Source organism: Sciurus carolinensis, chromosome 16 (assembly GCF_902686445.1).
Source record: "Sciurus carolinensis chromosome 16, mSciCar1.2, whole genome shotgun sequence".
NCBI lineage: Eukaryota > Metazoa > Chordata > Mammalia > Rodentia > Sciuridae > Sciurus > Sciurus carolinensis.
In genome coordinates this window covers 15,443,387-15,468,502 of record NC_062228.1, presented here as the reverse complement: position 1 = coordinate 15,468,502, position 25,116 = coordinate 15,443,387, and the positions used below count along the sequence as shown (strand labels likewise).

General features: G+C 50.4%; 1 protein-coding gene across 2 annotated transcripts in view; it reads left to right on the top strand.

Annotated features, from left to right (window-relative positions):
- The window catches only part of Wwp2 (WW domain containing E3 ubiquitin protein ligase 2), a 133,248-nt gene extending 116,610 nt beyond the window's left edge, over nt 1–16,638 (top strand). Inside the window, exons 9-22 of one of the 2 annotated variants that reach the window (XM_047528031.1) lie at nt 1,509–1,563; nt 4,461–4,542; nt 5,092–5,220; nt 5,605–5,680; nt 5,920–5,991; nt 6,227–6,315; nt 7,988–8,147; nt 9,511–9,644; nt 10,218–10,358; nt 11,029–11,149; nt 11,419–11,523; nt 12,680–12,776; nt 12,959–13,031; nt 13,416–16,638. In XM_047528031.1, coding sequence (XP_047383987.1) covers nt 1,509–1,563; nt 4,461–4,542; nt 5,092–5,220; nt 5,605–5,680; nt 5,920–5,991; nt 6,227–6,315; nt 7,988–8,147; nt 9,511–9,644; nt 10,218–10,358; nt 11,029–11,149; nt 11,419–11,523; nt 12,680–12,776; nt 12,959–13,031; nt 13,416–13,515 — 1,434 coding nt within the window. In that variant the 3' untranslated portion in view covers nt 13,516–16,638. The remainder of the gene's footprint in view (nt 1–1,508; nt 1,564–4,460; nt 4,543–5,091; nt 5,221–5,604; nt 5,681–5,919; nt 5,992–6,226; nt 6,316–7,987; nt 8,148–9,510; nt 9,645–10,217; nt 10,359–11,028; nt 11,150–11,418; nt 11,524–12,679; nt 12,777–12,958; nt 13,032–13,415) is intronic. The other variant, XM_047528030.1, reaches the window with a different exon arrangement.
- The last annotated feature ends 8,478 nt before the right edge of the window (nt 16,639–25,116 follow it).

Sequence of the window (25,116 nt, the reverse complement as noted above, 5' to 3'; positions counted from 1 at the left end):
AATTTGGATTTGATGAGAGGCTGCGCCCCATCACCTCCAACCCCTCCAGCACCCAGACACATACCGAAATGAGTGCTGGGAACTGGGGAGAGGTGCTTCAGTGATTAGACAAATCTGAATTGTGATGGAGATAGTTAAGCCCCTCCTGGAGGTGGGAGGTCACGTGCCCCAAATCCAGGCCTGCCTTTCCCGACTTTGTGCGGTTTCATTCGTGTGGGAAGGAGGTCCGGCACTGAAAGGGGGCCCTGTCCCATCAAGGAACCTAAGGTTTCAGGACTTAAACGCCTTTGTTGGAACTTGCTTGGAAGAGGAGCTTGTGTTGCCACCTTGGAAAGAAAGTTTCTCTGTCCTTTCAGTTGGGGTGGAGGGAGGGCTGCGAAAGGGGGTCCGTTGGCAGCCGAGCTCCACCAATGTTTGCTCAAGCCAACACTGGGCTCCATTCATCCTCCTGCCCGTGTGTGGCTCCATCACCCCAGATGGGGCCAGCCCAGCAGCCTGAAGTCTGCATTTAGAACTTGATCCCCTAATATAACGATTAAATTTTAGTAAGTGAAATAAAAATGCTTTTGGGTAGGGGGAGAACAAGCAGAACAATACTTGTTTTATTTAACTCTGAAAAGTTTTTGACAGCACCCCCCTTTCCCCGAAGGATCTGAGAACTCTCCATCCACTGCAGCTGTTCCCCAGGGACCTCGGAGCAGAATTAGGCTGGTGGGGGGGGACTCTAATGTAAACAGTGACCCTGAAGTCCTGGAGCCGACTCCCCTTCTCTCTCCTGTCACCCTGCCCCCAGCCCCCTCCCCAGACAGGCAGACAGAGAACACTAAACAACTTCAGGTTCAGGCAGGGAAGAATAAAGGTGCTTTGTGAAGGGGAAGGAAAACATTCCTGGGGGAGGTGAGGGGCTTGGGGCATGAATGTACCCTCAGTCTGGGTGGATGCTGCACGCCCAGGAGGCAGTGGGGGCTGGACGCTGAGGTGGAGGGAGGAGGGTCCCGCCCCAGCCAGGAAGCTCTGGGCGTGGGCAGGGCTTGTGGGAATGATTTCATTGGAAAGGCCTGCGATATTTTTTCCCCTCCCGTGTGTGGTTCTTGGAGAAAGTTGGAGGTGGTGGTGATTTCAGTCGCCTTGGCTGTTGCGGGCAGGAGCTGAGCAGAGGCCGTGGGCGAGCTAGCCAGGCAGCCCTGCCCCGAGCCCTCCTGCCATGCCCGGCTGGTTCCTGCCTCTGCCACCCTGGCCCACCTTCCTCTGCGCACCTCTTCCTCCCCCTCGCTCACCCTTCCCCAAACCCAACTGGACTCTCTGTGCAGAGTTCTTTTTTTTTTTTTTTTTTTTCCTTAAACAAAGACTTTCGAGAGGAGCAGATGCCACCTGAGGCTCCCTGCATCCTTTGTGAAGTATTGAAATGTGGAAGTGAGTCGTTAGTATTTTTATTTTTATCGATTGATTTTTTTTTAACTGGCGGCTTTTTTTTAACCTCGGTGTTCTGCTGTATTTCTTGTATTTAGTCTTCGAACACTTCAGTTGACCATGATCCCCTGGGCCCGCTCCCTCCTGGCTGGGGTAAGTACTGAGTTCTTCTGTGCCTCAGCCTTTGGTGTGAGGGCCAGACGCTCTGTCCTCTTCTCCTGCATGTCTTCTTTCTTCATTCCCATCCCTTGGTTTCCCATGACGCTTTCCTCCCGCTTACCCTCTAGGGATGCCCAGCCTGAGCAAAGACTAGTAATGGAGCTGGCAGCATTTCAGGGTATCTCTGCTCAGGAGTCCATTCTGTCACTGAGACATTTTGACACCAATGACCAGATGGACCTATTTTGGGTCTGTAACTCTGTGATTGGAGGGAATCATTCTCAAGAACCTTTCTTTGCCTCTCAGATGTTGGAAAACTTCAGCCTAATTTTGACTAATAGCAGCCACTTTATTTGTGACACAGCTAGGAAAGAAGCCACAGGGAAGCAGATCGAGCACTGGCTACTGGTTCTGAAAGTACCTCATTGCTAGTTAATAACCCCGCACTGGGTTTTCTTGCCTTTGATAGCTCCTCTTCCCTCTTCCAAGTCCCGGGTGCAGTTGCACAAGCATGAGTTAAGGGACAGGCATCCATGCTTTAGGAGAGATTATGGGCTTCATGGCTATTCTAGGAAGGAGTGGCCATGCAAAAAGGGGTCATTAAAGATGGTGAGACTGGTGCATTCTGCCGCTCTCTGAACCGGGCAGGGTTTTCTCAACACTGCAAGAGCCCTGGAGCCCGGAGAGGGCAGTTTTCACAGGAATCAGCAGGTGTGTCTTTAACTTATTGGTGAGGCCAGCAGAAGACAGTCGGTGCTGGTTGGTGGGGTTGGTGTAAAGCTGGGTGGGATGCACTCCCGACAGAGGTGGGCAGGCATGTTCTGGGGGGAGGACAGTGATAGGATGGCACCTGCCTGGAGAAGTGCTGCTTCAGGCTTATCTTCTGGATGCAGACACAGCTGCTCCCTGGTAGTAATCTAAGAGGTGAATCAGCCCCCCGAACCCACAGGGCATCACTTAGCCAGTGACCACTAGGCTTCCGGAGGACCTTCTATCGAACTTCTAGTGGGAGATATCAGTTAGTAAGGCTTGCTTGTGTTTCTCGATTTCCCGCTTGGGAATCCCTGTGCTAACAGATGATCTCCCTGATTCCCTGGACCAATGGGAGGTCATTGTTATCTCAGAGATTGGCAGCAAGTCCCATTTGAGAGGGCAAAACTCCTCAGTCCTTGCATTGAAAGGGAAAGCACATCAACCTGAAGAAGGATCGCTAATGCTGTTTGGCAGCGGGTGACCTTGAGCCACATTTGTTTCTGGCTCTGTAGAGGCAGACGGTGTAGCCCAGTCAAGTGAGTTTATTTCTGAGGCAGTTTTGCTAGATGTTGGTCACCAGTAAGAGCAGTGATAGAGACTTGAAAACCGCTCCCAGGTGCTAAGTGGGGAAATATTTGAGATGGGAATAGGGGAGTCTTGGTCCGTCAGTGCTGTTTATGAACAATCAGAAAATGCCACAAAAAGCGTGATGATTCAAAATGAGAAAAGAACATTCTGACCAGAGTCAGGAAACCTTCCCAATCACAGTCCTTTGGGCTCCGTGTTGGCATCCCAGGCCTTTGGCAGGGGTCACTGCCTCCGCAGGGATGGGAAGAATGGGTAGAGAGAACAGCCGCGTCAGTCGCGAGCATCATTGATGGCCAGCCTGCTGGTGTTCCCTGGTCCCTTTCTGCCACTCCAGGGAAGACCCCATGGGGCTCCCCACACACTCACTGTTCTGGGAGTTGGGACACCATGGGTTTTGATCCATGTCTACACCTGGGCAGTTCTGTCCTTGGTCCTGTGACAAATGCACTGGAGGCCACTTGATCTTGGATCCAGATGGAGCTGTGCTCACTGAAGGGCTCACCTATCACTGTACACAGTGAGGCTGCTCAGTGGGCTGCAGCCCCTGCCTAGAGACTGTGCCAGCAATGATGAAGCAGGCATCAAGCCCGCTGGACAGATCCCCTGGCCTGGTGGTTGGCCTTGGCTTTGGCATTTCACAGAGCAGCCATGGGGGAACTAGTTCAAAGCAGTAGCTCCTGGGCTGAGAGCGGCCTATCCTTCCGGCACCTCTCAGGAAGCCCACATTCTGCGCTGGTCACACGCTGTCTGGTAGGGATAGCTCTGCAGCATGCCAGCCGCCTCCTATTCTTTCTCCCTTATTTTCCCAACTTTACTAAGTTGTGATTGACAAGTAATGTCTGTGTTTATAGAAATCCAATTGTGTAATAAAGTATGGCAGAATGGGAGATGGGACCTGGGGCTGAAACTTGGAATAGTGCAGCCTGGTTTGGGGGGGGGTCTTTTCAGTGCTGCCCCCTTTTCAGTTTTTGGGTTACCTGTAGCTTCTGGAACTGATTATTGTCATTTCTTCAATTTCACTCTGATCTTGTAAAAGAGGGAGAGCCATTAGCATCATTTGTTTCTGGGACAGACTCAGCAAAGGAAAACTCAGAAACTTCCTGAGGAAGGTGACCTCCTTGGAGTTTGGAGCCTTGCCTCTGGTGTTTTCTCCCACCCACCTGGCGCTGGTGGGTTACCCCACCCTCTGGGGCTGAGTGGAGGCTGGCAGGGTGTCCTTACTGCACACAGCTGGATGCAATTAAGCCTCTGGTTCCTCCAGGCTGCCCCCCTCAGTGCCGCCACACCACCCCTTCCCTCTGACAAGCCAAACAATCACAGAGGTTGAAAATGTGTGTATCCCTCCCCCCAACGACAGGGAAAGATTCTCTTTGTCCTTTCTCCCAGTGACAAGTGTGAGTGAGCCAGGCTTCAGCCAGCTAAACTTCTCCAGTAGGTTCTCCAATAGGCAGAGATTCAGACCCAGGGCCCAGGCGAGGGAGCCGAGGGAAGGACACTGACGCACGATGTTTGAATCTGAGTGCGGTCTCTCCTTTCTTCCCCCATGGCAGAGAAGAGGCAGGACAATGGACGAGTGTACTACGTGAACCATAACACGCGCACTACCCAGTGGGAGGACCCTCGGACCCAGGGGTGAGGACTGGGCTGGGCTGTGCTTCTGTGCAGTTCCAGCATTGGCCGGGGATCTGGGACTGCATTCACCCTGCAGCACTGATGTTGGGGAACTTGAGCCAAATACAAGCGCCCTGAGACTCTTGGGATACAGTGTCAGCCTAATGGAAGCTGGAAAGTTGTTCCTCAAATAGACCTTCCTGGTGGGTGGAGAATGGCCACCAGCAGATGCTACTGGTCTCAGTATCATTGTACAGGGTGCTCAGAGTTTGATTGAAAAGCTATAAAGGAACCCCCAGTCCCCATGAGAAGTGGGACTGGGCTCTTGGTGTCATAGGATTGCTGGTGTCCACTCAAACCAATGCCATCCACACTGGCTGGTATTTTTGCCTATATCCTGGATCCTCACAAGTTGGGTTATGCCAGGTGCATATGTCTGAGGGCCCACTCATGGGCTCTATAGAGCCTGTGTAGAGATGGAAACAGAGCAGCACTTGGAGGACACCAGCCTCCTAAGCAGAGGCCCAGAGGTGGGGCTAGCCCTTGTGCCCTCTTTACCTGTGCTTCCAGGATGATCCAGGAACCAGCTCTGCCCCCAGGATGGGAGATGAAGTACACCAGCGAGGGGGTGCGGTACTTTGTGGACCATAATACTCGTACCACCACCTTCAAGGATCCTCGCCCAGGGTTTGAGTCTGGGTAAGAACTTTGACAGGCACCAGTAGCATCCATCAGCACAGGCCTCTGTCCTGTTGACAGGTCTTTGGTTCCCATGACCACTGTTGCTCACTGCTCTCTAGTAGTCAATGTTGCTTTCACCTCAAAGGGATGGGGAGGAAGGGGCAATCCTGTCTATCCAAACAGTACCAGTAATGTTTCTCTGAAAGCAAGAGGTCTGGCATCGTTTCTGTATAGTCTTTTGTCTCTTCAGAGCACTTAATGGCTGCTGCTTCCTTTCTCTTATGCCTCCCTCTGCTCATCTTTAAATTTACAGAGCATCACCTTTTCCTAGGGCTGACAAAGATAGGTCGTTTATATTTTTGAGAAATCAAACAAATTCTAGAACACCTTTACTCTTCCCAGGACCAAGCAAGGATCCCCCGGTGCCTACGACCGAAGTTTTCGGTGGAAGTATCACCAGTTCCGCTTCCTCTGCCACGTGAGTTCTGGTTCTGGGCCCGGTGGAGGTGGGCCCTCTTGTAGCCCAATTTTCTGGCCTAGACCAGGCCTTGGAATGTTTCTGTCTTAAGGGTGCAAGATGCTTGTCTCGCCCTGGGCTATCACCTCTCGGAACCAGCTCCCATCCTTGGGCGGGGGGTGCCTGTTTGTGCAGACAGCAGACCACATTGAGCAGATACCCATGGGATTCTGATTTGAATTTTTTCCGTCTCTTTTCAGTCAAATGCCCTACCCAGTCATGTGAAGATCAGTGTTTCCAGGCAGACACTCTTCGAGGATTCTTTCCAGCAGGTTGGGAATAGTCATAGTGTTGAGATGTGGGGCAGGAGCTAATCCTCCTTCCACTCCCCCTCCTCTGTCACATGACCTGTCAAACCCATGCTGTGGGATTTCTAGTCATGGGTCTTGAGAACCATGTCTGTTAGACAGTATGCCTTAGAGTCCCCTTTCCCCCCGCCACACACACACATCAGCCGCCTGCTGTGCTGGGGATGTGACAAGCTGGCCAAATCCTCTGTCTCTCCAGATCATGAACATGAAACCCTATGACCTGCGCCGCCGCCTCTACATCATCATGCGCGGTGAGGAGGGCCTGGACTATGGAGGCATCGCCAGGTGAGCTCGGGTGCCCCGGAAGACCACACTGCATCTCTCTTCCCTGTGGTCAGAGGGCCACCTCCACCTTACTCATATTTATTCCCAAAACTCTTCTGCATCTTCAGCAGGGGGCACAGGGGTGACATTCTGAATGTCATTCTGGCTAATCCCAGTGGGTACTGGAGCAGGGTCAGGCATTAGCCCTTTAGTTACTGGGTCACAGGAGCCTGGGGCTCCTGGGTGTGGTCTCAGGACACAGTTCTTTCTCCATCCCACATGTCCTTGTTTCTGTTAACCAGTCCATCTGCTCCGTGGGCAGAGGCTGAGTACTGCAGCTGTGTGGATGTCTCTTAAATTTGATCCTAGACTTCCCTTCCTTTTGAGGGGCCAGGCCAGGGAAGTTCAGTGTCCCAGAGCGCGAGGCACGTGTGAGCTGTCATGATCAGATGTCTTAGTTCGTACTCAGCTGCTTGCCAAGTGTATGGGGTTGACAAAGTTAAAATGGCTAATGTATCCCTAGAAAGAAGGCAGAGCACTGTCTTGCCCTCACCCCAACCCACCTGAAAAAGTCCACAGGCTCTCTGGGAAAGTGCTGCCTTGGACAACAGGGCAGAGGGCCCAGCAGAGAGGAGCGTCTTGGCCTTGGGACCGCCCGGCTCACTGACCCTCACGGTGGGGGCTGTCTTCTCACTTGGTGTTGGGTTGACTCGCTTCTGGTGCTCTGTTTGCTGGTGTTGTTGCCTTCTGCGCTGGCCCTGTGGATGGACTGTTCTTTCCCGCAGTGACCTCCTCTGCAGGCTCTGCTTGGTGGCTTCTGGTGTGGCTCCTGCCCTGTGTCTCTCTCTGTGTCCTGCCAGTGGTTTTACCCTATGGTAGGTTACGTCATGCTGTTCTACCACAGGGTAGAACCACGGACAGGATACCGGGGCACCCTCTGCATCGGACTTCTCGTCGACCCGGCCACACACAGCCCAGCAACCAGGGACCGGCCCCTGGGGTGTCCCTCAGCCGCCTTAGTTCAAGCCCAAAAGGACTCTAAATTCTGGCTGGGGGCTTGTACATAGGATGCAAATAGATGCTGAGGCATGGGTGTTGTTTCAGATAATTGTGGAAGTGTGGGAATGGGTGTGGTGATGGGGTCGGGGTGAGGGGAGGGTGAAGTGTGAGAACGGGTGGGAATGAGGTCTGTGACTTGGAGGTAGCATGGGTCACAGAGTCGTCGTCGTTCAGGACTTGGGGACGTGTTACCATTATACACCTATGCTGCCTACTCAGTAGGGTGGTTGCTGTCATATAGCACTTCTGCAGAAAAATTGTTATAATAAATGTGCATGTCTCTGACGCTTTAACATGGGGCTCTCGTGCAGTGCACAGCCAGCAAAATTGGGCATGGTGGGAGCCCCTTTGCCATTGGAAAGTCTGGCTGCCGTGATCTAAAGTCCTGGAGTGTACCACCTGGAGCTGACAGGCACGCACACAGGTTTTCCTGAGCATCCTCTGAAAGTGCTATTGTCCTGCTTCACCCTAGGTCTGAACCACACTGGCTTACAGACCAGCTATTAATATAGCCTGGCCTGGGCCCTGACCGCAGTGGACTTGACTTCCCAGCCTCCCTGAGACACACGGCAGAGTCATAACTGCTATGCGGGTGCATGAGGGCTCCATTGTTCTTTTTTTTGTCTTCCCTCAGAGAGTGGTTTTTCCTCCTGTCCCACGAGGTGCTCAATCCCATGTACTGCTTATTCGAATACGCTGGGAAGAACAACTACTGCCTGCAGATCAACCCCGCCTCCTCCATCAACCCGGACCACCTCACCTACTTCCGCTTTATTGGCAGATTCATTGCCATGGTAAGGGAGTCCCAGCACTGCCTTTCTCCTCCCCTTCCTCCTCCTGGTGAAGCGTGCCAAGGGCACCAGGGGAATCCACTCTTCACTGAGACCTCTGAGGAGGTCAGCCCTGGGCATCAGAGGCATTGTGGGCCCAAGGAGCAGCATCATGGACTGGAACCCCTACTCTGGACCTCACCTCTCTTCCTCGTAGAACTCCTAACCTGAAAATACAAAGAGCTAGAGGTAGTTCTGGAGAAACCAGAGTGGCCACCAGGAGTGGGAGGTACCAGGGAGTCACTGAAGGATTTATTGTGCTGATTTGCAAAGGGTCCTTGGGCCATGGGCTTCACTTAACCTTAAGTGAGCACCCGTGGTGGATTTGGGATGGTGGCTGGGTGGGGTGAATTCATAACCACCTCCTGCTGCCAGTCTCTGGGAGGTGCCACTGTCTGTCCTGAGCCAGGGGTGGGAGTGTTTGGGAGTGTCCCACTGAGACACTGAGGGCTTCTGGAAAGGAATTTGGAGTCAGCATGGGCTTAGAACAGAACCCCTGTAGACAGGTCAGTGCAGGGTTAGGCAGCAACCTGTAGGGGCTGATGGCCTGTGTATCTATCTAGAAATAGAGGCCCAGCATGCTTGTAGAGAGAGGGTCATGCCACATCCCCCATAGCGAGCATCGTCTGATAGCCGCCCTGCTGCTTGGCGGGTGCCCTGAGATGCTTCAGTGCTGACTTTCCTTTGCTCGCCCCCTGACTGCCCAAGCGTCTTGCCCTGCTCCCCTCTCAGGAGGACCCAAGGGCCCTAAGGGTTTATGACTAAATATGGTACTTCCCCTCGTTGGAAGTTCTTGGCCAAGGTGCTAGGCTCTGGCGGTGGGCACATTTTTCCCAGGTCTAGAGACCTGCCTGGCCCAGCAGCTGACGGGACAGACCAGTGAAACCCTAGACTATTACTCATTGCTGGCCGCCAGCTCTCTCCATCCCTGCGTCTGCATTATTTTTGGCCACCTCTGCCACTCAGCTCTGAGTACCAGTGAGTCAGGGCTGCCACCTGGAGCTGTTTTGAACAAGCCTTTGCTAAGACCACAGGGCAGGTCGCTGCAATCCTAGGAACAGCCTGGCTGGCATTTTGCGCAGGCAGTGAACTGGCTCCACTTGTCCCTGTGGCCTGTCGGCTGGGATGAGAGTCTGTGCCAGCGTCCAAGTCAGGACAGAGTGGTCCTCCTTTCCCAGACCTTCCCTTGCCTGTGAGGCAGCTGACTGCTTGGGTTCTATCAGGGAGGGGAGGCAGTGGTGGCCTTCGATGTGGAACATCCAAGAGCTTGCCTTGGCTACTGTTGTGAGAAGGCCAAACCTCTTTGACACGCGTCTTCCTTTCTCAGGCTCTGTACCATGGAAAGTTTATTGACACAGGCTTCACTCTCCCTTTCTACAAGCGGATGCTCAACAAGAGACCAACCCTGAAAGATCTGGAGTCCATTGACCCTGAATTCTACAACTCCATTGTCTGGATTAAGTGAGCCCCTTGTTTGCCCTGGGCCAAGGGAGGCAGAGCTCTGGCTGGGCAATGGACACCCGCAACCTTGAGTTCCTCTGCCAGAAGCCCATGAGCACAAGCTGGGCACGGTGACACACACCTGTAATCCCAGCAGCTTGGGAGCCTGAGGCAGGAGGATCTTGAGTTCAAAGCCAGCCTTAGCAAAACCAAGGCACTAAGCAACTCAGTGAGACCCTCTCTCTAAATAAAATACTAAATAGGGCTGGGGATGTGACTCAGCGGTCAAGTGCCCCTGAGTTCAATCCTCTGTAACATCCCCCCACCCAAAATAAAATAAAATTATAAAAAGAAACCCATGAACACTTGCCCAGCCTCTCTAAGTTCCTATGGAGATAAGCAGCTTCTAGGTCCCCTGTAGGATGGTTCTAGAGATCTCTCCTTGCATCAGGAGATGTCCTGTGCCACAGTTCAGCATTCTAGGCCACCTGTGAGTCCTTGGTGTCCTGTGGGCAGTAAAAGTGAGAGGTGGGGCAAGACCACAGGAAGACTCTGCTAAGATGGACATCTTTATCTTGACCTTCTGTGCTCCAGAGAGAACAATCTAGAAGAATGTGGTCTGGAGCTGTTCTTCATCCAGGACATGGAGATCCTGGGCAAAGTGACAACCCATGAACTGAAGGAAGGTGGTGAGAGCATCCGGGTCACAGAGGAGAACAAGGAAGAGTACATCATGTAAGCCTCAGCTCCAGGGAGGGGCGGGAGGGGTGCAGGACCCAGTGGGTTCAAAGGATTCCTTGCTCTTGTCTCCTGGGTGCTCTCTTCAGCCAGGCCTCCACATGGGGCCCATGGTTCAAGCGAGGTTGCAGGAACCTCCCAATTGTTTCTGCCTTGTTGGGTGGCCTACGGCTGGTCAGGTGATGATTTTGTGAGGGTTGCCGGAGCCCCAGACACTCGGTCACCAGCTCCTGGTTGCTCTGCTAGGCATGTGGGAGACTTCCCGACTGCAGGGAGTTTCTTGGATGATGCTTAGCTCAGATGTTGCCTTCTTTTCCTCCTGAACAGAAGAGTAACTGGGTCCTGTGTCCTTAAATCCGTGTCTCGGGTACTAGCGTGCAAACCTCCCTCGTACAGTCCTCAGGCCTTTTGGTCTTGTCCTTTAATCTCCCCATTTCCATACATTTGAGGTTCAGTGAGTGGCAGTGGGAGGGCAGGAGGGAGAGGGGAAATCTTGGGGTTACCGTGAGGGTCCCGAGGCTGCGCTCAGGCCTTCGGCATGCTGGTTCCAGTGGTTGACTCTCAGAGCCTTAGTGGCTGCTGTGTTGTATGGCCACATGGACAGGCTGAGAACGCATGGGGTCCTGGGCTCCTGGGCTTCCCCAGTGACTTTGGTCTTTGGTTTTAGGCTGCTGACTGACTGGCGTTTCACCCGAGGCGTCGAAGAGCAGACCAAAGCCTTCCTGGATGGCTTCAATGAGGTGGCCCCACTGGAGTGGCTGCGCTACTTTGATGAGAAAGAGCTGGAGGTGAGTGTCGAAGTTGTTAGGACCCCCAGCTCCTGCTCCTTGATGTGCTCCCTGTGCACCCAGAGAAACTCAGCAGGATGGAGGCTGCGCCCCAACCTCTGCCCACCCTCCCTGGACACTGGGGCTGGTGTTACCCATGGTATTGAAAGAACCTGCAAAAGTAGCTGGTTGAAGAGGTTGGGGACGTGAAGGGTGACAGAGTGCAGGCCCCAGGCCCCGGCGATGGGGAGGGACTGGCACCTGGGCCACTGATGTCTTCCTGGCTGCAGCTGATGCTGTGCGGCATGCAGGAGATAGACCTGAGTGACTGGCAGAAGAACACCATCTACCGGCACTACACCAAGAACAGCAAGCAGATCCAGTGGTTCTGGCAGGTGGGTCTTGGGTCCTGTCCTTGGTGGGCTGGGGACAAGGGTTGTGACAGGGAGGGATGTTTTAGCAGTCACCCAGAGGAAACAGGACCTGGCTTGCTCTCAGACTTAAGGATCCTTTATTCTGGGTGTGCTCTGCATCTCCCCACTTGCAGAAGGGGTTGATACACCACCTCCAGCAGAATGGAGGCTGTTGTGGCTGGACTCTGGCCAGCTCATGTGACAGGAGGTTGACCGTGGTCAGCCTTGTGCTGGCTAGGAGAGAGCGGGGGGAACTTCACCCGGGAAGTACAGCTGCTGTTGGTCATGTGTTTTCCTCCAGCCAGATGAGATGGGAAGGCAGGTGGTAGGCTCCAGAAAAATGGGATGAGCTTGTCATCCTGTATTTAATGACTTCTGTTCTTTATATGTGTGTGTTCTATAGTTGTTATGAAGTAACATAAAAAAGAAATGTAACATATCTTTAGTTTATGTGTGTGTGTGTGTGTGTGTGTGTAAATTTTTTGTGGAGGCAAAATTCACATAACATGCAGTTCATTTTAAATATGTATGTATATTTTTTGATACTGGGAATCTAAGGAACGCTTTATCACTGAGGTTTATTCCCAGCTCTTTTTAAATTTTTTTCATTATTCATTTATTTTTTTTAAATTTTGAGACAGTGTCTCACTAAATTGTTAAGTCTAGTTCAATGGCTGAGGCTGGCTTCAAACCTGGAATCCTCCTTTCTCATCCTCCTGAATCACTGGGATTCTAGGCATATGCCACTGTACTCGCCTCATTTTAAATATTTGAAGACACACAATTCAGTGACTTCTAGAACCTTCAATAATGTTGTGTGACTATCACCACTGTCTAGTTTCAGAACACTTTATTTCCCCCAAAAGAAACCCTGTACCCGTTAAGTGGTCACTCCCATCTTTAGTATATTTTAAAAAGTGGAACTTGGATAAGAGGAGAATACCTGCCCCAAGGTGTCTCATGGACACATCCTCTTAGAGAAAGCAACTTTGAGGTTTCCCAGGTTGGTGGCTGTTATTCCTGCCCAAGGTGGCTTGGTGTCCTCATAGAGGCCCTTGGCTAGCTAGAGCATTGCCTGTTAAGGGACTCACCAGATTGAGAGGGTCCCCTGACTACACCTTGGCTTGTGGAATTGCAGGTGGTAAAGGAGATGGACAACGAAAAAAGAATCCGGCTGTTACAGTTTGTTACTGGAACCTGCCGCCTGCCCGTGGGGGGATTTGTTGAACTCATCGGTATGTTTCCATTGCCCTCTTGGGGCCCTGGTTGGGGGAGGAGAGTCATCAGAAACAAGTCACTGGGAGAAGGAAGAGCCGTGGCCCCCTTGAGCTGGACTGCGCATCTGTGGGTGGAACTAGTGGTCCTGCTTTGGGAAGGCCGCTTCTGTTGATACACGTTGCCTTGCCTTGGATAACAGGGAGCAATGGACCACAGAAGTTCTGCATCGATAAGGTTGGCAAGGAAACCTGGCTGCCCAGAAGCCACACCTGGTGAGCATGCTGGTTTGGGTAGACGTGGTGGAGCCTCACAGACCAGATAGGCTCCTCACAGCCCAGCAGGTGGAGCAGCTTCAGGGCCTCGACTCTGATGTTGGCACAGCCCTGGGGGTTTGGGTTGGAGAGGTGGGCTGCGACATATAATACCAAGTTCTACACACTGAAGCCCTTCTGCTCCAGTAGACAAGAGCTGCTGCCCCAAGTGCCCACTCCCAAAGTCATTCCCACTGTCCCCATTCCTTTGCTAACTCCCTGAGGGTCCAGGAACTAGAGCACTGGGGCCTGACCAACTGGTTCTGCTGGTACCGCATCCCAGCCTGGGCAGGGCTGTTGGAGCCCTAGCGTTGGATGCCACATGCTGCTCTCCCCTCCCAACAGCTTCAACCGCCTGGACCTCCCACCCTACAAGAGCTACGAACAACTGAAAGAGAAGCTGCTGTATGCCATTGAGGAGACTGAGGGCTTTGGACAGGAGTAACAGCCACCTCCATGCCCCCCAGCACACATGTAGTCCTGAGTCCTCCCTGCCTGGAGGCCACAGGCATGCAGCCCTTGGGAGGCCCCTGTAGATGACGGCCCTGCGTGGAACCACACTGTCATCATGCTGGTGGTGGAAGAGCCTGACCCTAGGAGGCCCTGCAGCCCCTCCCTCCTACCTGCTGGTGGTAGTCTGGAATAAAGCCCCTCGTCACCTTTGACCCCATCACCCATTGCAAAGTTTGAGAACTGACCTCTGCAAAACTTCCCCCATCCCCTGGGACCAACCTAGGTGTCCGTGAGTGGGCCCTGCCCTGATGGGCTGCGGCAGAAGCCCAGGCCTCACAGGCTGGTTAGGTGAAGAGATTGGCTGCTCTGGGTGGCTGTTCTGCACTGAGAAAGCCAAGGGTCTTTGCCAGCAAAAGAGGTTCTATCTTAATAGAACTTCCCAGGGTCTGAATGAAACGTGGGTCTGAGGGAAAGACTGTCAAGATCTTCACCTCACTTCCCTTCCTGGCAGACTCCAGCCACAGAGGCCAAGCAACAGGGACTCGGCACTGCCAGCTCAGGTCGTCCCTGCCTGGCAGACCAAGGGTTGGGCGAGCTGCCCGCCTGGGTCTCGGGGGAAGGGGAAGCAGCAAAGTCCCCCAGACCTTTTTGTTCTTTACATAAACTTGAAGCGTTTGTGTGTAGGGTTGCTTTTTGTTTTGTTTTTGATATGCTGCTGTCACTTTCTGTCAAGGAGCTGGTGCCCCAGGTGTCCTGGGGCCTTGAGGGACCTGTCCCCCTTGGTCCAAGAGTTTCCAGAACAGCTTCTCCTCTCAGGAGCCTGCTTAGCAGTTCCATGAGCTCAGGTGGGCTTGACCCTGTGGCTTCACTGTGCAGCATCCAAGTCCCTGAACTTGGAGGAAAGGCTTGGTGTCCTGAGTGCCACCCGCACCTTTGCGCCTTTGATAGAGATGAGATCCTTTGCTAGATACAGTCGCCCACGTGGCCCCCATTGAGGGGTAGATGGGTCTAGACTGTCCCTCCCTGACAGCCCCTGGAGCTCCAGAGGGCCTGTTAGTCCCCTGCTTAGAATGAAGCCCATTGTGGCCAGCGGAGTGTTCGTTCTGCATAGATGGGAGGCTTATCTGCATGTGGGAAATGATCCCGTTGAAACCCACAGCAGGAGCCCCAACGCTGGCTCGCTGGCTCGCCTTGGGGATTCTGCCTTTGAAATCTGCAGGCTCCTCTGGGAAGCCGCAGAGTGATGGTGGCATACTCCCTAGTCTAGGCCCCCAGGGCTCTAGGGATGGACCCCCGGCTACAGACCTGCTTTCTGGGACCCCGGGCGGGCTCTCAGACTGGTTGGAGGAACCTTCCAAGGACAGTCTCTCCTTCCCACATCTCATCCTTCCCCATCCCACAGAGGTGCTGCCTGCGTCCACCACGCTGCACGTGCTGATTTGAGTGGCTAAACTCGCTGCAGCTCAGCCCTTTGCCTCCTTTCCGTCACCTTCAGTACTTCCCAGTGCATGTCACCTTGAAGGCTGCTCCGTCTGGTGGGTAGGGGTGCAAGCTGCCAGGGAGGTTTGGAAGCATCAGGCCCATGGCTGTTCACGTGTGTCGTGTGTGTGCGTGCAAACGTGTATATAACTGAAGTGTCTGTGTGGAATGCCCCACGGTAGCACGGGGTTGGTCACTGGGTTGTTTTGTAATGCCCACCCCCTGCTTTGGTATTGCCAGTTTCTTGTGCAATAAACAATCAGCAGCTGTGGGTGGTGTCGGTGTGGCTGTCTACAGAATCACTGTCCTCCAGCCAAGAGGCCTCCGGGCTCCACAGTCCCAGGCCCAGGTAGAATGGAAATTCCCTGACCTTGCTGGTTCTGAGAAGTGTGCATGCTGTTAACCCAGGAGCCCACTTCTGAGGCAGCCAGCTGGGGATTCATCCCGGGTCACTGCCTCACTACACCCCCCATGATGGGGCTGCTTCAGGCCGTTGCTGGGGAGCAGAGGAGAAGAGCTGCAGGTCAGGCAGCTCGGGGAAGCGCATCTTGGGCGGTGGCTCATTCATGAAATGCTGAGGTTGTGCAGGTCCTGGGATGACTGAGGGACTCTGCTGTTGAGCTCCTTGTCACACAGGTGGTTTCTACCCACTTGTTTTGACACTTGAGGGTTCAGAGATGGAATGGATCACCACACTGAGGGGTCTTGATACATTTAACATAGAAATGACTTTGTCATAGACCCGTCATTCCTCATTGTGCCTCTTCTCAGGGATGCAGAAATGTCCAGAGCTCGTTGGCTGAATTTGCTCCCCCCAGCTCCAAAGTCCCTTTTTCTTTTCTCCCCATTTGCTGCTGGAGATAGAACCCAGCACCCGTGTACACTGAGTGTGTTCTCTACCACTGAGCTACATGGCCTGCACTTGCAAAGTCATTTTTTCACTTGACCGGGCAACACTGTACATAGACAGAATTATTGAAGAAAGTCCACGTGTTGTGTAGACATCTCATAGTAAGTTAAATAAGAAATGCTCCCGTGGGAATCGTTCTCCCAGTCCTTATGCCCAGAGGTAACTGCTGTGCACAATTGGCTGTGGTCCTTCTAGACTCTTGTTTTGTATTCATGTGTAAATCATGTACACATATAATTTTAGAATATACTCATATCATACATGTTGAGAAACTCTTTTATTAAAAGAGATATTAGGGATGCCTTTCCATGTTGGCTGGTATAGGTCTACTTAATTCTTTGACTGTGTGATGTTCGTGTCCTATACCCATCACCTTCCTGAGATGTGCGTCCAGCAGCTTTGGTATAGGACCTTGCGCAGATCTGTGTGCTGATGCTCTCCCAGTAGGGGACAGTTCTGGAAGCTGAGTCATTGATTATGCCCTTTATTTTTGTTTTAAAAATGTTTTTAATGTTCAAATTCAAAGATAGGAAAGCCTTGTAGTGAAGGGCCTCCCTCACTCGTTCACCCCTCTGATCCCCTCCTGGAGGTAACTTGTTGCAGACTTCTTTTGAATCCTTCCAGATAGATTTTTAAAAGTCCCAACAGGTTCTGCCAAATTGTCCTTCAAAAGCATTCTTATTAGCTGGTCGTGGTGGTGCATGCCTATAATCCCCACTCAGGAGACTGAGACAGGAGGTTTGAAGGTTCAAAGCCAGCCTCAGCAGCTTAGTGAGACGCTGTCTCAAAATTTAAAAAGGGCTGGAGATGTGACTCAGTGGTTAAGTGCCCTTGGGTTCAATTCCTGGTACCAAAAAAAAAAAAAAGAAAGAAAGAAAGAAAGAAAATTCTTGCTTTACCAGCCTCACCACCATCAACAGGGTCTCTTGCCTCCTACCTCACAAACTATCCTTTCCCATTTCTAGCTCTCTACCCTTTCACTTTTACACAGTCAAGTTTTTTTTTTAACACTTACATTCTATTGTGTAACAATAATAAAATCTTTTGTACTTTGTTTAAAGGTTTATTCTAAAAACTGAAAAACAACAAAGTATTTCTATGACAAAGATTACGTGGATAGTTTACTAAATAGTATAATGCAATGATTTATCACACAGCTCTTCCCTTCTAGGTTCATCATCATCTCTCTTTGCTATTATTAAGTCCTCTAACCTGTTGAAAATAAAATTAGATCGGAGATCCCAACCCTGATAGAATTAACCAGAGAGACACAGTTACTTTGGAAGTGAAGAGCAGCAGGAGGATTGCTTTGGCACCCAGCGTGCCCAGATGTCAGGAAAATTTGATAGGAGGCAGGCCCTCGCCAGGTCTAGAGAGCTCAGTTCTTGCCATACCCCTGCCCTGCTAGATGTTGGGGCTCCTATCACCTCCCTAGAAACTTCACGAAAGATCCCGGTGTTTGCATTTCAAGGAGTGCTTGTAAGTAGTGTAGTCTCCTGGCGGAGGAGCCAGACTTGGCATCCACAAGGCCCCAGCCTCCTCTTAGGGAACCAGAGGTAGCTGGATAAAGGGAAATCAGATTCTTAGGGCAGGCTGTAGGGAAGGCACTTCGTTCGTGACTTTGGGTACTGACCCTGTTTTCTGGGGCTGCTCCAGGTACCAGAGTCAAACACCCACTTCCCTATAGTCATGCCTGTGTGAGGTAAGCATCAACCAACTGATTCAGAGGGTAGCATATGTTTTTTCTTTGATGCACTTTCTAATATTTGTAACTTGAACATCATCATGGAGCCAGGGTTTAACTTCATCTTAGAGTTCTAGTGACTCATTTTTTAAAATTACTTGTTATTGTGGTAAAATATACAAAACAAGAAATTTATCACCTCAATCATCTTTTAAGTGTATACAGTTCAGAGATTCTACATGCATTCATAACGTGCAGCTATCGCCCCATCCATCTCCAGCGTTCCATCATATAAAAGAGAAATTCTAGCTAGGCAACGTGGCACAGGCCTATAATCCCAGCCACTCAGGAGGCTGGGCAGGAGGATCAAGAGTTCAAAGCCAGCCTCAGCAAAAGTGAGGCACTGAAAACTCAGTGAGACCCTGTTTCTACATAAAATACAAAATAGGGCTGGAGATGTGACCCCATAGTTGAGGGCCCCTGAGTTCAATCCCCAGTACCCCCCCAAAAATAAATATTTTGCACCCATTAAACAATAACTCCCCATTCTCCTTTCTACCCAGCACCCAACCAACATTTTACTGTCCAATTTTGATTACTCTTAACTACCTCATACAAATGGAATCTTCATGTTTTTCTCATTATGATTGGCTTATGTTACTTAGCATAAGTCTTCAAGGTCAATCTATGTTGTAACATGTTAGAATTTCTCTCCTTTTTATGTTATATGTATATACCACATTTTTGCTTATCCATTCTTCTGTAGATGGACATTCTTGGGTTGCTTCCATGTTTTATCTATTGTGAATAATGCTACTATGAGCATATTTCTTTGAGACCCTGCTTTCATTCTTTTGGAAATAACCCAGAACTGGAATTGCTATATTACATGATAATACTGTTTTTAATTTTTAAAGGAACTGCCATATTGTTTTCCATAGCAACTGTACCGCTTAAATTCCCACTAACAGTGCACAAATGTTCTATTTCCCCACATCATAGCCAGCGTTTGCTATTTTGTTTTTAATAGAAACACCCTAATGGGTGTGAGGTAGTATCTCACTATAGTTTTGATTTGCATTTATCTAGTGTTTAGTCATTGACCATCGTTTTATGTACTTGTTAACCATTTATTTATCTTTGGAGAAATGTCTATTTGAATCCTTTATGACCATTGCTTTCTTTTTGATGTTATAATTTGGTCCCTTCCATTTGACTCTGCTGTCATCCTTCTGGATATCTTTGACAGTCTACAACAAATTTTACTCCCAACTTTAGTTTTCTTGTCTGAAACAAATATTCTCTTGATAGCCCTGGTTCTTTGGGGTATTAAAAAATATATTAGAAATCAAAAAAATGGGGTTATTTCAAAATGGTGCAGTGAATTCATACTCTACTATCTTCTACAATAAAGACACACAGAACTGAAAAGCCTGATCGGAAAACAAGACAATGATTCTGTGGGCTAGGAACAGAACCAAAGTGCAACACATTGAACAAAGAGGAAGCTGTGGCCTGCTGCATCTGGAGCTTGGTGGTGATGGCCGAGAATTCCCCTCTGTGGGTGAAGGGGCTTGAAGATGCTTCAGAACAGATGGGAGATAGGGACCAGCTCACTGCGCCCTCCCAGTATTCATGAAAGCAAGTCAGCCAGCAGACAGATGCGCACTGCCCCTGCTGTGCATCTGGGCTGTGGTTTTGAGAATGACAGTGGAAATTCACCAACCCAAACCCATCCCACTGCTTCTGAACTGGGTCTGGGATATTCCTAGGTCATTTCGGGCCAGAGCTCCACCTGCCAGGAGAAGATCAGGCTGTGAATGTGGAAGCCCAGAAGGAAAGGAGGCGGCAGCTGCAAAACCCTTCACAGGAAGGAACAACTGCTTACAATTTTTGGCTTTCCAGATTTCAGAGAGAGACAGGCCTGGGTTGTCTTTACCAGATGGTCTTTGCTGTAAAGGGATTAGGTGTGAAGTGGGCCATTTAACTGAGTCCCCAAAAGTCGCTCTTCAAGGGTCTCTTCTTATGGGTGACCAGTTACTAGAGAGATAGAATTCTAAGGTTTAAATGTGTCCTCCAATGCTTCATGTGTTGGAAACTTATTCCCCAAATTCTTTTGTTAATGGTATTTGGAAGTGTTGGGGCCTTTGGAAGGTAAATGGAATTGGATAAGGTTAAGAGGGTAGGGACTCCATGGTGGCATTAGTGTCTTCGTAGGGAGGGGAAGATCCCCAAGCTGGCAGGCTCGCTCGGTATCACCATGTGATGCCCTCTGCCATGTAATGATGCAACAGGAAGGTCCCCACCAGATGCTGGTGCCGTGTGTTTGGACTTCCAGACCTCCAGAACCATAAGCCAAATAAGCTTCTGTTCTTTTAGATCTTTTTTATGTGTGCGTGTGTGGGGTATGGGGATTAAACCCAAGGGTCTCTATCGCTAAATTATATCCCCAGCCCTTTATGTGTGTGTGTGTGTGTGTGTGTGTGTGTGTGTGTGTGTGTTTTTATTTTATTTTTTGGCGGTGCTGGGATTGAACCCAGGGCCTTGCGCATGCTAGGCAAGAACTCAACCAACTGAGCTATATCCCCAGCCCCCCAGCCTTTTTTTAATATTTTATTTTGAAACAGGGTCTCGCCAGTTTGCTGAGGCTGGCCTCAAACTTGCCATCCTCCTTCCTCATGTTCCCAGGTCGCTGGGATTACAGGTGTGTGCCCCATGCCCAACCAAATTCTGTTCTTTATATAACGCTAATTTCCCAGTCTCAGAATTTTTTTGTTTTGGGGTTTTTGTTTGTTAAACCAACAGAAAATGACTAAGAAAAATGGGTCTTCTACTTTCCTACCTGAGGAGGGAGAAACCCCTGAGCCAGGGTACACCTGCTCGTGGGCTTTCTGGAACAGAGAGCAGGAGGGAACTGAGGCTGTCAGAGTTAAGCCACTGCTTATCCTTCCTCCCACTTGTCTACCCTGCAGCTTCCCCCAGCCTCCTGCTTCGACTCAGGTCCCCAAGTCTGGCTCCACTTGGCCTCTGGTCTACTGCAGCAAGAGTGGTAGGTAGCCAGGCTGCTGGGCGGAGGAGGACCTGGGCGCTCTGCCTTCCGTATGGAAACTTGTTGGTGTCCCAGTTTTCAGTTCACCCCTCTGGTGTATTCCTGCTGCCCTAAACACGGAGCCTCCAGGGGCTCTGCAGGACTTTGCTCCTTTCTTGTCTGCAGTTCCCTCTGCAGTGTCTTGGGCTGAAACTTTGGCGAGGCAGTTACTCTCCTCTCCTTGTTTCCACCTTTTCAAACGTTGTTGAACACCCTTATCCATCGTGGGATCCTCTTTCCAACTTTCGCTCTTGTGGATTCAACCTTCAAACCTGGGTATGTTAGCGTGTACCCACAGTCCCAGCTAGTTGGGATCCTGAGTTGGGAGGACCACTTGAGGCCAGAAGTTGAAGCCAGCCTGGGCAACAGGGCAAGACCTTGTCTCGTAGGAAAAAAAAAACAAAAACAAAAAAGACTATGAAACTTTCTTTACTGTCATTTTAGCTGGGCTGGAGAGGGGAGAGAAATGGCTAAACTGCAATCTCATTAAACTTTTCAACTTGATGAGATCTGCCTGGAACAGGGACAGCAGGCAGCTGGCAACTGTGCATAGAGGGCTTGAAGGCCTGACTTTTCTATGAGGTTGACTTTCAGCTGGTCTGTCTGTACTAACTCCATCCTCTGGCCGGTCTGAGCTCTTCAGGGTTCTTCGGGGCTTACAGAACCTTCCTCGGCTGGGCTCCCTCTGCCCAGCCACGCCTGTTTTATACTTTCCAGAAGTGTGTTGAATTCTCTTGTCGATTTCTGAGATACTACCTCTCAGACTGGACAAATGGCTACAGCAAATTGGAAAGACTTTTGTATTCATTCACTGTCATTTTGATGGGGACTTAGAATAAAAGAGAAATACGGGTCAGAATTAAGTTTTTATTAATCAGCCAGGACTAAGCCCATTGCATCCCTGCTCTCTGAGCGAAATCACTAGGTTTTTATGTTCTGGGTGGAGGAGTGGGTGTACTCTGAGGTGGGGGTGAGTGGAACTGGGGAATGGGATGGGGTGGATTTGCTTCATCCTTTTTTTTTTTAACTCTCCAAAGACATGGTGGCAACAGGTCATCCTGTTACATATAAAAGGGATGTTTTACTTCTGCATTTCCCACTAACCTTATCCTAATTCTAAGACATTAATTAAGTACTAAAATTAACAAAAGCTCAGTGTAGCCTATTGCTGATTACCCTGGTGAATTCTTATTCCTTCCTGTGTGGTAGGTGGAATTCTTGGTTAGCCCCCAATGATCCCTTCCAGGTAGTCGCAGCCTTGTGGTATATCACCCTCCCCTTGAGGGTGGCTGTTCTAGTTCTTATTTCTAAGCAATAGAATGTAGCAATGGTGATGGGATGTCACTGTGTGTGTGTGTGTGTGTGGTATTAGGGACTGAACCAAGAACTTTGTGCGTGCTAGGCAAGCACTGTGCCACTGAGCTACACACCCAGCCCCAGAATGTCACTTCTGTGGTTAAATCGTAAGGAATTATGACTTACTCTTTGCCAGTGAACTCTCCCTATTGCCTTCTTGTCCTGTTGGCTTTGATGAAGCAAGCTATCATGTTGGAGGGGCCCTCATGGCAAGAGCCTGAGGGCAGCTTCATGTCAACAGCCAGGAAGGAACCTCACAAATTCTCTGTCCAACAGCTGTAAGAACTTGAATTCTGCAGCAGGGTGTATTGGGAACCAGCTCCTTCTCTTGCTGAGCCTCGAGGCCTACAACCCAGCAGTTACCTCCTTTGTAGCCTGTGAGCAACCCTGTGCAGAGGAGCCAGGTAAGTTATACCTGGGCTCCTGACCCAAAGAAACTGTAACTTAACAAACTCATGTGGTTTTAGGTCACTAAATATTTTTTTTTTGTAATTAGTTACTCAGCAATAGGTAACCAATACACCATCCTGGGTCAGATCAGACATCCTTGGATGAGTGCCTTCCATTTCCTGTTTCCTGAATGTGGCCAGGATTTTTAACAAATAAAAGAACTCTGGCATGGGGATTATCTGTAGATGAGAAAGACTGCATGAACCGGAAGTGCACCAGAAAGGTAGTAGCTCTCCTCTCCTCCCTTTTCTTGGGGAAAGAGAATGCTGGGAAGTGGGTGTCACTTCAGCCCCTGCCCCTGCCCCTGCCCTCTCCTGGCATCCTTCCCTGGGGTCGGGCCCAGTCTGCAACTGCTGCTCCCTGCCTTGGATGTCCTTAGTGCTTGTCTGGGCCTCCAGCCAAACCCAGTTGGCAAGAGTCACGTCCAGTCTCTCAAGGACAATTTTGGGGCTATTTCCTGTGTAATTACGGGGTGAGCTGCAGGGTAGACGGTGCTATTACAGCAGTAAATTAGCCTGAAGGACGCCTTCGCCGCCCCAGACTCCCACTGAGGTGGCTTAGGGGCACAGCTGCTGCCTCAGTAGTGGCCTCCCTGTGAGTGTCCAGGCCTTGGTGTGCCTTGAGTGTAGCATTGCTTCTTCTGGGAGGGAATTCATTTCGTCCCTAAACTTACAGGTTTTATAGTCATGGTGGTTTGCCAGTTGCTTGTAATTGGTTCACACTGATTAAAGTGTGGGATGGGGTCTGTCTCTGAGCTCCAAAAGGGGTACATACCCCTTGGCATCAGGTATAGGAAGCTGCTGGATCAATATAATACGGCAGAAGAGTATGGGAAGATGGGGTGCAGGTGAAGGGCCTCCTGAACACTGAGTCTTAAGGAAAGCATTTCTGAAGAGTGTTTCAGCTAAAGACCTGAAAGATAAGGAGCTCAAGTGAAAGTCAGAGGAGGAACATCCAGGTTGGGACCGTCGGGTGCGGTTGTCCTAGGGCTGGTGTGATGATGGCGGGTTAGGGGTGTCCAGCTCACACACGAGCCCAGGGACCTGGAGACGAGCTTGCGTTCTGAGACCTGGGGAGCCACTGGAGGCCCCAACACGGGAGTGGTGTGACTGCAGCTGATCAAGATGGCCCCACAGGCAGGCTGGAGAGCGTCACCTGGAGCTGGAGGGAAGCAGGGGGCACAGGGGCTTCTGCTGTCGTCCAGGAGAGGCCGTGGCTTTGGGTCAGCATGGGCTTTGATGTGGAGAGGAAAACGAGCAGACGTGTGCCGCCTTCTGGAAGTGGGATTGACGTGGTTTTCCCCAGTGGATTGGAAATGGTGCGTGAGGGACAGAGGAGAATCAAGGCTGACGGCTGCATTCTTGTCTTGAGAAACTGACGATGGCAGTTCCACTTACTGCGATGAAAAAGATGGGGGACGAGGGGTGGTCACTGAAGAGAGCAAAGTTGAATTCCTCTCCCTCCATAGAAACAAGGTGAAGGGAGCTCCACGGAGGTCTTGACTTCCACGGGCAAAGGGGACACCGGGGGCCTCACAGCAGACCGAGTGGTCCACACAGTTTGACGAGGTAGAGAGCAGGTGGCGGAGCGTCACGGGAAGTTACGCTGCCGGTGCCAGTTGAGCCACCTGGTCTACAGAAACCTTGAGCCTCAGTACGTGGGGGCAGCAGGAAGGCAAGAGTGACATGAGGGACTACAACAGGCAGAGCAGTTAAATGTTTGCATGCAGAGGAGCTGGACGCCATGTCCTTCCTGAACCCCACACTCCACTGTCACCATCTCCCAGCTACAACAGAGAGGTATATTTAGGCTCAAGGCTTGAGACCCATGGGACAGCAGCAGGCTCGGAGAGTGTGTGAAAAATCCAGAGGTGAAAATGTAAAGCTAATCGGTATGAATGTATGGAATAGATTTAGGACCTTGAACTGGGAAATATGACTAAAAATGATTCACAAAGTACTTGAAGTAGGGGAAATTGATAGATGTGTCTACATCAAAGAATTTTTGTCCCCTGAAGGTCTCCATAGATAACAGACAGAAGTGACTGAGAGAAGATAGGTGCCACACAAAACCAAAACAGTAGTTGTGTTCTGAGTATTCAAGGTATTTCTATAAATCAACAAGAAAAAGAAAAAAAGAAATAGAAGAAAAAAATGGGCGAATGATATAAGTAGCATTTCAGAGGAGCCTGGGAATTAAACATGGTCTGGGTGAGAAAGTCCTATCAAGATAACACTGGAATACTATTGTATTCATAAGATTTCTAAAAGTTGGAAAGGTAATAACGCAGTGTTAGGTCAGCAAGCCCAACTCCCATGGTGTTACAGTAGATATGTGGTAGGCTCTGCTCCAAGACTGGACAGCTAATATTTTGTTTAATTCTTCTGACAACACCATGAAGTAAGTAGTTTCATTATTCCCATTTCACTGATGAGGAAGCTGAGATAGAGTTGCCTTAACAGCTAATAAAGTTGTAGGTCTTGAATTTAGAGGTGCAATCTGACTCCAAGGTCCATGATCTAATTCATTGAACTTTACTATTGGGAAAAGTCACCCTCAGGAACTATAAGCAGGAATATAAATGACCTCATTCTCTCTGCAGTGCAGGCTGGCGTACTGAGTAACA